The sequence below is a fragment of the Coregonus lavaretus genome, assembly GCF_964263955.1.
Source record: "Coregonus lavaretus genome assembly, chromosome: 7".
NCBI lineage: Eukaryota > Metazoa > Chordata > Actinopteri > Salmoniformes > Salmonidae > Coregonus > Coregonus lavaretus.
The window spans coordinates 9239881-9253083 of record NC_139994.1 but is presented as its reverse complement, the minus strand read 5'-3'; the positions used below and the strand labels follow the sequence as shown (position 1 = coordinate 9253083).

At 41.6% G+C, this 13203-nt stretch overlaps 1 protein-coding gene across 8 annotated transcripts in view; it reads left to right on the top strand.

Moving 5' to 3' along the window:
* The window catches only part of LOC311132099 (protein argonaute-2-like), a 29323-nt gene extending 18209 nt beyond the window's left edge, over nucleotides 1-11114 (top strand). For 4 of the 8 annotated variants that reach the window (XM_084165281.1, XM_084165280.1, XM_084165277.1 and 1 more), the window contains exons 15-20: nucleotides 4787-4877; nucleotides 5723-5917; nucleotides 6257-6391; nucleotides 6501-6602; nucleotides 6964-7163; nucleotides 7370-11114. In XM_084165281.1, coding sequence (XP_084021407.1) covers nucleotides 4787-4877; nucleotides 5723-5917; nucleotides 6257-6391; nucleotides 6501-6602; nucleotides 6964-7163; nucleotides 7370-7478 — 832 coding nt within the window. In that variant the 3' untranslated portion in view covers nucleotides 7479-11114. Of the gene's footprint in view, nucleotides 1-4786; nucleotides 4878-5722; nucleotides 5930-6256; nucleotides 6392-6500; nucleotides 6603-6963; nucleotides 7164-7369 lie in introns of all 8 variants that reach the window. The other 4 variants (XM_084165279.1, XM_084165278.1, XM_084165275.1 and 1 more) reach the window with 1 other exon arrangement.
* The last annotated feature ends 2089 nt before the right edge of the window (nucleotides 11115-13203 follow it).

Below are 13203 nucleotides of genomic sequence, written 5' to 3'. Positions count from 1 at the left end.
AGTGTTACTTTAGCAGTATGCTTAGGGTCATTGTCCTGCTGGAAGGTGAACCTCCGTCCCTGTCTCAAATCTCAAGAATTTCCCTGTTTTTTGCGCCATCCAACATTCCTTCAATTCTGACCAGTTTCCCAGTCCCTGCCAATGGAAAAACATCCCCACAGCATTCTGCTAAACCACCATGCTTCACTGTGGGGATGGTGTTCTCGGGGTGATGAGAGGTGTTGGGTTTGTGCCAGACATAGCGTTTTCCATGATGGCCAAAAAGCTCAACTTTAGTCTCATCTGACCAGAGTACCTTCTTCCATATGTTTGGGGAGTCTCTCACATGCCTTTTGGCGAACACCAAATGTGTTTGCTTATTTTTTTCTTTAAGCAATGGCTTTTTTTCTGGCCACTCTTCCATAAAGCCCAGCTCTGTGTAGTATACGGCTTAAAGTGGTCCAATGGACAGATACTCCAATCTCCGCTGTGGAGCTTTGCAGCTCCTTCAGGGTTATCTTTGGTGTCTTTGTTGCCTCTCTGATTAATGCCCTCCTTGCCTGGGCTGTGAGTTTTGGTGGGCGGCCCTCTCGTGGCAGGTTTGTTGTGGTGCCATATTCTTTCCATTTTTTTATAATGGATTTAATTGTGCTCCATGGGATGTTCAAAGTTTCGGATATTTTTCTATAACCCAACCCTGATCTGTACTTCACTACTTTGTCCCTTACCTGTTTGGAGGTCCCCTTGGTCTTCATGGTGCCGCTTGCTTGATGGTGCCCCTTGATTAGTGGTGGTGCAGACTCTGGGGCCTTTCAGAACATATATACAGTCATGGCCAAAATTGTTGGCACCCCTGAAATTTTTCCAGAAAATGAAGTATTTCTCACAGAAAAGTATTGAAATTACACATGTTTTGCTATGCACATGTTTATTTCCTTTGTGTGTATTGGAATAACACAAAAAAAAACAGGAAAAAAGCAAATTTGACATAATTTCACACAAAACTAAAAAAATGGGCCGGACAAAGTTATTGGCACCCTTTCAAAATTGTGGATAAATAAGTTTGTTCCAAGCATGTGATGCTCCTTTAAACTCACCTGGGGCAAGTAACAGGTGTGGGCAATCTAAAAATCACACCTGAAAGCAGATAAAAAGGAGAGAAGTTGACTCAGTCTTTGCATTGTGTTTCTGTGTGTGCCACACTAAGCATGGAGAACAGAAAGAGGAAAAGAGAACTGTCTGAGGACTTGAGAACCAAAATTGTGGAAAAATATCAACAATCTCAAGGTTACAAGTCCATCTCCAGAGATCTAGATGTTCCTTTGTCCACAGTGCGCAACATGATCAAGAAGTTTGCAACCCATGGCACTGTAGCTAATCTCCCTGGACGTGGACGGAAGAGAAAAATTGATGAAAGGTTGCAACGCAGGATAGTCCGGATGGTGGATAAGCAGCCCCAAACAAGTTCCAAAGAAATTCAAGCTGTCCTGCAGGCTCAGGGTGCATCAGTGTCAGCGCGAACTATACGTCGAAATTTGAATGAAATGAAACGCTATGGCAGGAGACCCAGGAGGACCCCACTGCTGACACAGAGACATAAAAAAGCAAGACTACAGTTTGCCAAAATGTACATGAGTAAGCCAAATTCCTTCTGGGAGAACGTCTTATGGACAGATGAGACCAAGATAGAGCTTTTTGGTAAAGCACATCGTTCTACTGTTTACCGAAAATGTAATGAAGCCTTCAAAGAAAAGAACACAGTACCTACAGTCAAATATGGTGGAGGTTCAAAGATGTTTTGGGGTTGTTTTGCTGCCTCTGGCACTGGGTGCCTTGACTGTGTGCAAGGCATCATGAAATCTGAGGATTACCAAAGGATTTTGGGTCGCAATGTAGGGCCCAGTGTCAGAAAGCTGGGTTTGCGTCCGAGATCATGGGTCTTCCAGCAGGACAATGACCCCAAACATACTTCAAAAAGCACCCAGAAATGGATGGCAACAAAGCGCTGGAGAGTTCTGAAGTGGCCAGCAATGAGTCCAGATCTTAATCCCATTGAACACCTGTGGAGAGATCTTAAAATTGCTGTTGGGAAAAGGCACCCATCCAATATGAGAGACCTGGAGCAGTTTGCAAAAGAAGAGTGGTCCAAAATTCCGGGTGAGAGGTGTAAGAAGCTTATTGATGGTTATAGGAAGCGACTGATTTCAGTTATTTTTTCCAAAGGGTGTGCAACTAAATATTAAGTTAAGGGTGCCAATCATTTTGTCCGGCCCATTTTTTGAGTTTGTTTTGTGTGAAATTATGTCAAATTTGCTTTTTTCCTGTTTTTTGTGTGTTATTCCAATACACACAAAGGAAATAAACATGTGCATAGCAAAACATGTGTAATTTCAATACTTTTCTGTGAGAAATACTTCATTTTCTGGAAAAATTTCAGGGGTGCCAACAATTTTGGCCATGACTGTAAATATATATATATATATATATTAGTGAGGGGAAAAAACTATTTGATTTTGTACGTTTGCCCACTGACAAAGATATGATCAGTCTATCATTTTAATGGTAGGTTTATTTGAACAGTGAGAGACAGAATAACAACAAAAATGTTATAAATTGATTTGCATTTTAATGAGGGAAATAAGTATTTGACCCCTCTGCAAAACATGACTTAGTACTTGGTGGCAAAACCCTTGTTGGCAATCAGAGGTCAGACGTTTCCTGTAGTTGGCACCAGGTTTGCACACATCTCAGGAGGGATTTTGTCCCACTCCTCTTTGCAGATCTTCTCCAAATCATGAAGGTTTCGAGCTTGGCGTTTGGCAACTCGAACCTTCAGCTCCCTCCACAGATTTTCTATGGGATTAAGGTCTGGAGACTGGCTAGGCCACTCCAGGACCTTAATGTGCTTCTTCTTGAGCCACTCCTTTGTTGCCTTGGCCGTGTGTTTTGGGTCATTGTCATGCTGGAATACCCATCCACGACCCATTTTCAATGCCCTGGCTGAGGGAAGGAGGTTCTCACCCAAGATTTGACGGTACATGGCCCCGTCCATCGTCCCTTTTGATGCGGTGAAGTTGTCCTGTCCCCTTAGCTGAAAAACACCCCCAAAGCATAATGTTTCCACCTCCATGTTTGACGGTGGGGATGGTGTTCTTGGGGTCATAGGCAGCATTCCACCTCCTCCAAACACGGCGAGTTGAGTTGATGCCAAAGAGATCGATTTTGGTCATTCAGATGTTCATTGGCAAACTTCAGACGGGCCTGTATATGTACTTTCTTGAGCAGGGGGACCTTGCGTGCGCTGCAGGATTTTAGTCCTTCACGGTGTAGTGTGTTACCAATTGTTTTCTTGGTGACTATGGTCCCAGCTGCCTTGAGAACATTGACAAGATCCTCCCGTGTAGTTCTGGGCTGATTCCTCACCGTTCTCATGATCATTGCAACTCCACGAGGTGAGATCTTGCATGGAGCCCCAGGCCGAGGGAGATTGACAGTTATTTTGTGTTTCTTCCATTTGCGAATAATCGCACCAACTGTTGTCACCTTCTCACCAAGCTGCTTGGCGATGGTCTTGTAGCCCATTCCAGCCTTGTGTAGGTCAACAACCTTGTCCCTGACATCCTTGTTGAGCTCTTTGGTCTTGGCCATGGTGGAGAGTTTGGAATCTGATTGATTGCTTCTGTGGACAGGTGTCTTTTATACAGGTAACAAGCTGAGATTAGGAGCACTCTCTTTAAGAGTGTGCTCCTAATCTCAGCTCGTTACCTGTATAAAAGACACAATTGGGTGCCAGAAATCTTTCTGATTGAGAGGGGGGTCAAATACTTATTTCCCTCATTTTAAAATGCAATTCAATTTGTTGTTCTGTCTCTCACTGTTCAAATAAACCTACCATTAAAATTATAGACTGATCATTTCTTTGTCACTGGGCAAACATACAAAATCAGCAGGGGATCAAATAGTTTTTTCCCTCACTGTATATACTGAGATCATGTGACTTTATTTAACTAATTATGTGACTTCTGAAGGTTGCACCATATCTTATTTAGAGGCTTCATAGCAAAGGGGGTGAATACATATGCATGCTCCACTTTTCCGTTATTTATTTTGTATAATTTTTTGAAACAGTTATTTTTTTCACTTCACCAATTTGGACTATTTTGTGTACGTCCATTACATGAAATCCAAATAGAAATCCATTTAGATGACAGGTTGTAATGCAACAAAATAGGAAAAACGCCAAGGGGGATGAATACTTTTGCAAGGCACTGTAAGTTGAAAAATATAGGCGCACACAAAGGAATTTAGGAGCACAATGGAAAATATTTGAGGTTATAACGCTAGAATCCTTAAGTATTCTAGGCACACTGGTGCTCCTAAATATAAATTCCAGGTCGCACAGCAAAATATTTCTGTGCATATGCGAGTAAAATGGTCCCGCAGTTTTTTGTTAATTTTACCTTTATTTAACTAGGCAAGTCAGTTAAGAACAAATTCTTATTTACAATGACGGCCTACACCGGCCAAACCCAGACGATGCTGGGCCAATTGTGCGCCGCCCTATGGGACTCCCAATCACAGCCGGTTGTGATGCAGCCTGGAATCGAACCAGGGGGTCTGTAGTGACGCCTCAAACATTGAGATGCAGTGCCTTAGACCGCTGTGCCACTCAGGAGCCCAAATAGAAATGTAGAGCCCTGACATGCCTTAATTGAAACTAATTAATCTAATTTATCATGTTTACGTTCAAACCTCTTCTCCTCTAAGGATGGCTCAGGTTAATCTTGTGAGTGTCTGTTCTTCCCAGGCCCCTGGTGTTCCAGCAGCCGGTCATCTTCCTGGGTGCTGACGTCACTCACCCTCCTGCTGGAGACGGGAAGAAACCCTCCATCGCTGCAGTAAGTCAGACCAGCCTCTCCACAGGGCCTTGTGTCAACTACCAGGGAATGGAGGGGTGCATCTCAATAGTCTACAGTAGTTTGTTTTACTATACCCACAGGACCACGTTCTGCTAGGGAGGAGAGGTGAATTTCAATAGTCTACAGTAGTTTGTTTTACTATACCCACAGGACCACGTTCTGCTAGGGAGGAGGGGTGCATCTCAATAGTCTACAGTAGTTTGTTTTACTATACCCACAGGACCACGTTCTGCTAGGGAGGAGGGGTGCATCTCAATAGTCTACAGTAGTTTGTTTTACTATACCCACAGGACCATGTTCTGCTAGGGAGGAGGGGTGCATCTCAATAGTCTACAGTAGTTTGTTTTACTATACCCACAGGACCACGTTCTGCTAGGGAGGAGGGGTGCATCTCAATAGTCTACAGTAGTTTGTTTTACTATACCCACAGGACCACGTTCTGCTAGGGAGGAGGGGTGCGTCTCAATAGTCTACAGTAGTTTGTTTTACTATACCCACAGGACCACGTTCTGCTAGGGAGGAGGGGTGCATCTCAATAGTCTACTGTGGTTTATTTGACTGTCCCAACATCATCTGAAATGGAGAGGACCAAGGAAAACAATAGTCTACCACTCCACCTTGCTCACTTATAGGCTTCCATCTGACTAGCAAAAAAATCTCCTTCTAAGTGTGCCCTGTGCTTCCTCAGAAATGTGATTCTTCATGATTAATCAGCAATTCCTGCTTATCTCCATTCACATATAATTGAGACTGATCTATCCCCCTTGCCAAAATCCCTGATGTGTAATATTGTGCCGATCACATCCCTGTTTCTCTTTTTCTAGGTGGTGGGGAGCATGGACGCCCACCCCAGCCGCTACTGTGCCACGGTGCGGGTGCAGCAGCATCGCCAGGACATCATCCAGGACCTGGCCACCATGGTCAGAGAGCTGCTCATCCAGTTCTACAAGTCCACCCGCTTCAAGCCCACCCGGATCATCTACTACCGCGACGGCATATCTGAGGGCCAGTTCAACCAGGTTAGACTTGAGGTAGACTTGAGGAAATAGGATTTCAATTCAATTGCATGATCTGTAATTGTACTGTACAAACTGTGGGGCGTGAGTAAAAAATGATTTGTGGTCTTTGTTTTTCTATTTGTTTCTATTGGTTACCGTTCCAATTTAATTCTGACTGCCCGGTCTTTCTCTCTACTGAGATCAAATCAGATATTTTTGATGTTGGAGTTTATTTGTTATTTTAACTTTTTGATTTGCCCAGCTGTGTTTCTGTTGGTTACTGTTCTGACTCTCCTTGTTTTGAACTGATATGAATATACATACTGTTTAACTAGAACTGTCGTTTTGGGGTTCATCCAGGTGCTCCAACATGAGTTACTGGCGATCCGTGAGGCCTGCATCAAACTGGAGAAAGACTACCAGCCCGGTATCACCTTCGTGGTGGTGCAGAAGAGACACCACACTCGACTGTTCTGCATGGACAGAAACGAGAGGGTTCGTAGTCTCTGCAATTCATACTGACCACTATTATTACTGTAAAAGAAACGTGTATATTAAATGCCTACATTGTGATATTATATGATACCTAATGTGTTTTGTTCAGGTTGGTAAGAGTGGCAACATCCCTGCCGGCACCACAGTGGACACCAAAATCACTCACCCATCGGAGTTTGACTTCTACCTGTGTAGCCACGCTGGCATTCAGGTAGGAACCAGCCAGCATCAAGGGGTGCATCCCAAATGGCACCCTATTCCCTATATAGCGCACTACTTTTGACCAGAGCCCATAGAGCTCTGGTGAAAATGTGTGCACTATATGGAAATAGGTTACAATGTCTGACACGACCCAGGACACTATAGTGCTAGGTCGTGGAGAATGGACCCACCTCCAGCTTTACTAATATGTGCTTATGAGAGGAAATCTAGTTGTTTCTCTGCTCTAAATGTTTTTATAATTGCGATGTTTCACATTTCTAGACTTTATTATACGTTGGTTATAGTAGACAAAAAAGTAAATGACAAATGCATTTACACTAAACATATAATTGTAATTCCTCTCTCCTCAGGGGACCAGCCGACCATCCCACTACCATGTGCTGTGGGACGACAACCATTTCACCTCAGACGAGCTGCAGGTGCTCACCTACCAGCTGTGCCACACCTACGTGCGCTGCACCCGCTCCGTCTCCATCCCAGCACCAGCCTACTACGCACACCTGGTGGCATTCCGTGCCCGCTACCACCTGGTGGACAAGGAGCACGACAGGTAAGGGAGACATCACAATGCCTGATGTAGAACATGGCCCTGTTCTGATACCCTATTAAAGTAACTCTTATTTCCATCATATCACTGCACCATTCAAACTGTGGTAGATGAGTGATTACCAGAAGGTGATTTTTAAGTGTATAAAAAAAAAAAAGAAGAATTCAGACCGAAGAATTCACTAACTCTTTCCCCTGTGATCATTCCAGTGCGGAGGGCAGTCACACGTCGGGACAGAGCAATGGCCGTGACCAGCAGGCCTTGGCCAAGGCAGTTCAGATCCACCAGGACACACTGCGCACCATGTACTTCGCCTGAAGCACCAAGCCTGGGCACCGGGGTGGCAGGGGTGAGACAGACCCACAGTGAAGAAGCCTTCTCTCCTCCCACCTACTACTACCCCCTTACTGTGTCAGGTGTGGGCATCAGTGGGTTTGTGCAGTCTATCGTCTCTCCCCACCAGTAAGGGGGAATTATATAAGTGTCATCCCAAACAAATTGGGACGGTTTCTTTTCCAAAATGTCCAGAATTGTTTTCAAACCCACACATACAAAACCGCTTTCTTCCCTTCTCCCTGGCCTAACCCTGGTCATTATTAGGCAGTAGTATGTAAAATGATTCCTCAGAAATCGGTTGTGGTGGGATGGGCTCATTTATTTGACATGTACATTTGTTTGTATTTGTAAATTAGTCGTTTACAGAGTTTGAGCAAAGGAAAGAAACATTTAGTTGGAAATACTTCTATGAAAAACTAGAGGGCAGTATCCTCACACTTTGGTTGTTTAGAATCTAGACACAAGGTCACACTTAACACTCCATAGTTGTTTTAGTTGAGTTTTTTGAAGGGGGCCCCAGGGTTAAAGGGAGGTGGGGATATTGAAGTGAAGGGCCCGATGGAAGGTTTATAATCATTCTTACTCTTTACAACTTTATTATTTATCAGCCAATCAAAGCAAAGTGCACTGACCAGACGGATACTTTGACCAGGACACAAGTACTTAACATGTTGTCTTTTCATTTGTATGTACAGCTATGAATTGAACAGGCCTGTGTACAGTACCAGCCGCAGAATCCTCCATCAACACTGGTGACCAACACGTTTTTATGCTGCATCTGATGACAGCAAGCATTAGATTTTCATTAGACTTTGAAACTGTTCACACTTATTTTTAATCAAGACTTATACAAATTAATAATATGAAATCTTAACTGTGGGGAATTGTTGCTCTCTTGCCTTTTTTACTTGGACTGAGTCGTTTTGTCAATCTATGGCCAGTGTTGCCAGAGAAACGAACTAATGGAATGGGACTGGTTCCCAACAGACACCTTTTTATGTTCTCTAAGCCCCGTTACATGTTAAGACCTCTACATTATGAGGGAGGTCAAGTCTCTTCAAATGAAATGTTAGTATCCCCCTTATTTTCATGTATTCTTTAGACAAATGTTTACGGAAATTGCGTGTAGATGACTCACACATTCGATTTAGGCATTTTGATATGTTAACCCTATCTGTAGTTTTGATCTTTTTCTGATTTTTGTTGCAGCGAAATGGTTTAAATCATGGTTTTCTCCCTGCCGGGGGCAAGTGGTGTTGCTGGCATCTTGTAGTCCAGGCGTTGGTACAGTACAGTGAGTCTGTGGTTGTAAGGGTCACACACTTCAGTTTAGGGATTCCAGCGGTGGATATGTTCTCTTCGTTATTGCTCCGCAAAAAAGGGGGGCAATTATTTGTAGTCAAGCAAAGGTTTTGTGCGAATGTTTTTTTTTTTTTAATTGTGGTTCTTTGTAGCATAGCCTTGTGGGATATAAGGTATATTTTGAATAAGCTTTTAGAAGAGATTGTTAAAATGATAATAGAAACATTTTTTTTATTTTCCCATATGTAGTTGAATTTAAATTAAGTCATTGTCTTTATTTGTATACGCAGACCTTGAATGCAAAAAATGTAATGCCTTCCAAAACTGAAATTCAACTAATAATCTTTAGTATATCTTTTTTTAATTCCCTTTTCTGTTCTCCTCCTGAATAATTCGATTTTAGCAGGGAGTTCTTCATGTAGCCTAGATGGGCTGGCTTATCTCTCTCTTTTCTAACTATGCATTGTTTTTAACCAAGAGATTTTAGCTGTGATGTTTCTCACATGAATTTAGGTTATTTGTAGAGTAGTAGTAGTAACATTTGTATTTTTCTCTCTTTTTTGCTTGGTGCGTTTGTAGTGCTTCTTCCCTATACCTTTGTAATGGTATGGGGGAATTGTATTTAAATTTGTATTGTATGTTTGATAGCACAAATTCGGTATATACTTTGTAAAACACACAATCTCTCTTCTTAGCCAAACAAGATTACACATTTTGTACATAATGTCCTAAAGAAATTGACGCACAAGAGGACATCTTAATTACAGGTGCTAGACGTTTTTTCTCTTTCACTGAAATGTCACCTTAAATCCGCAATGGACTTCACTTGCCGTAAGTATGGTAATAGATGATGAAGCGTTTTTTCTCCCTTAACGACATTCATTACTTTCATTTCTCATTTCCTGTAAAGTAATCCGAAATCCGACTGACTGTTTGTTGGGCATTCTTTGAAATCAAGTACTTGATATTTACAGTTATGTCAATATTATTTGGTGCTGGTCTTGTGAGGTGTAAATTTGGATGCACTTTTCATAGTAGTGAACTTGGTATGAATTCCATTGATTGGTCGATCCAAGCAGGAAACTCGAAAGTACATTGAGTCTGGTGCAATTGTGTTGAAATGGCTGTGTGTTCTACCTCTTGTTACCTGTTCAAGTGTTATGGTAACGTCACACTGCTGGTCATTTCTTCATAATTACACAGGATATTATATCTGATTGGCATCGTTTGAATCTTGCATTGTCACGAAATTGAATGATTTTGAACATTTGTCATGTGACAGTCAGTGAACCTGCGTTCTGTAATCATAGTTTCATAGTTGTTGTGCACGATCCTAAAGCTTGTTCAAAATGTGTAAAAAACAAACAAACAAAAAGTGGTTAGAGATCTAAGGGATCTTTTTAGCGTTGAGCTGAAATGATGTTGGTCGTACCAAGCTTTTGTCTTTTATTTTCTACACGCCCATGGAACAGCATTCATTTAGCACCTTATTTGTGGTAATATAAAGGATGTTTTAAACCAACCAATGCAAAACATACAAAAATATATCACAATAACTTCATTGCATATCCTTAGAGATGGATGGTATGTTACCCAACTGACTGCTGGGTAAGATGTTGGTAAAGCCGAGGCTGATAACAATTATAGCTGCTCACCCACAATTTGACGATTACTATTGTAGCCTATGTCATGTCTTTTAAACTATTAGCTTGATACTGAATATGCAACATGTACTGCTATCCCCCCCATAGATACACATGGGGTACATTGAAAAGCATATCCCATGTTGCTTTAATTGGGTTCATTGAATGCAGTGATTCAATTAAATATAGACTTCTTTTTTTTTTTGGAATGCATCGTCTAAGCTCTTTGCCTCACACGTTTATTCAGGTTATTGTTTGCTACAGTCAATCGTACAGAGGGCAGAAACATGTTTTAGTCAAGTCAAGTGGACTTGATGTTATTGATAAAACATGAGTTGATTTTATTGCAATGGAAACTATGCTACATGACGTGTGCTTGTCCATTGAAATGTGAATATTTTCCTTTCAATGTGGATAATACTCAACGTTTCATACTACCATTTTTCATCAGTTTTCCCTACCTGAAGTCTGCCTCACCCTTTTGTTCATCCTAAACTTGTTTCTTGGGAGATGTGGTCTTGTTTTTACTGCTTATATGTGTTTTAAATTACCTATTTATACACAGCACCTTAGATTATACCAGACCTGTACAGCATTGCTTTTCCTGAAAATATCCAAAACATTTGATAAATGTTCTTTTTGCACTAAAATAAAAAATATATATACTTTTGGAGCTGTTGTCTAGTTGAGTCACTAGTGTTGTCTCAGACGGAATGAGAGATGAGATCAGATCAGCTGGTTTATGATTATCATGATGCTTACATTGTTTAATACTAGGCTAGTTTGTCTGGTGAGACCATTAACTCATTGCATTGACAACTGGTCCCAGATAAACACACATGCACTTTGAAGTCAGACATTCAGATGGTTACACCAAGGCCTATTTGTCGAGAGGGATTCTCCCAGCCAACCAGCGTACAGTGGGTGATTCACTGAAAATAATGCCTTTTAATGTCTGTCAGATAAATAACTGCCACTGGGCTGTGATTGATTCTCCTCCCAGAAGAGGGTGCTATTCATGCATTTATTACATTTGTTTTGAGCTTTAGTTTCTATGGCCATGAAAAAGCTTGAAGGTTATGAGTGAGACAACAGCATATGCAAAAAACAAAGATGAAACTGACATCTTACCATGTATTAGGATACTGGGTGGACGTCTTACCATGTATTAGGATACTGGGTGGACGTCTTACCATGTATTAGGATACTGGGTGGACGTCTTACCATGTATTGGGATACTGGGTGGACGTCTGATAGTTGTGAACATTCTGATTTTGAATATCGTACTGGTTGTGTAAATGTGTAGCTATAGTCTGATGCCAAAGTTGTATGTGTGGAAAAGGTGTCCTGCAAGTTGGTTGTTAGATATGTATTACTTGCGTTGTTATGGTCGCCAGAAATACGACATTCATAGAGAAATCACATGCATCAACGAATGTGGCAGAACTAGTATCATATCAGTATGTAGGAGTTATCTTTTGAAGCTTTTTTTGTCAGAACATACAGGTAACTGCCAAAATAATGGAAATACTGCTTAGGTGGTGGGCGGTTGCGTGGCCACCGGAAATGCTAAAGGCTGTCCTGTTGGTGCAGTGACAAAATATTGCTTTTTTTTCTGCATTTCTACACGTTTTGCCAAGGCTTATGCTATCTGAGTGACTCAAACATAACACAATCATTGGGGGCCCCATGCCATGACATAATACTCCTGAAAGCATCATTTTGAGGATTTTAGATTCTCTGTGACTGTCTAGCTTTTTATTTTGGTGATTGTTGCTTCTCAAGGATGATCTTATAAAAAAAATATATAGGGCTGTTCTTTTCTGCATACTTTATCTGGTTTTAGTCTTTTTTAAGTTTACACAAAAATGTTTTTACATCCCAATATTTTTTTAGCTGTTTGGACATAGGCGGCCTGAAAACACTTAGGTGGCCCGCCCACGATGTTTCTATGCAGAAAAAATCCTGCACTTGAGTAAATGAGGGACACAAAGTATAGTGAAAGCAGGTGCTTCCACACGGGTGTGGTTCCTCAGTTAATTACGCAATTAACATCCCATCATGCTTAGGGTCATGTATAAAGATTCTGGGCAGGCCATTATTTTGGCTACCATGTGGCAGTCTGTCACCAGATCTCAACCCAATTGAACACTTATGGGAGATTCTGGAGCGGTGTCTGAGACAGCGTTTTCCATCAACAAAACACCAAATGGTGGAATTTCTCATTTGAAGAATGCCGTCACATCCCTCCAATAGAGGTCCAGACACTTGTAGAATCTATGCCAAGGTGCATTGAAGCTGTTCTGTCTCGTGGTGGCCCAACGCCCTATTAAGACACTACATTGGTGTTTCCTTTATTTGGGCCATTACCTGTAGTTTTATATAGCTATTTACAGCATTTTTAAAAAACCAAATCAGAAATGTACACAAATGAGATACAATTGCCATAGGGAACTCAACAGTACATGGGTATGTTAATGTGTGTGTGTGTGTAGGGTTGTACCAAGAAGAGAACCATAGTGGTTAGATTGAGGAGTGAACTGAACAATGGCAAGCCCAAGTAAATAATGATGCAAAATAACATTTCAATCGTTCACCCACCATCTCCAGTTATTCATTATTGCCTGAAATCCAGGATTACAATGGCCTGAGCCCAAGATGCATATTGATCTCCGCCTAGCGGTTTTCTGGGGAAAAGACAGTGACCACGTTTACATGAGCACAGTATTCCGGATAAGTTAATGTCACGCTTAAGGTCTTAT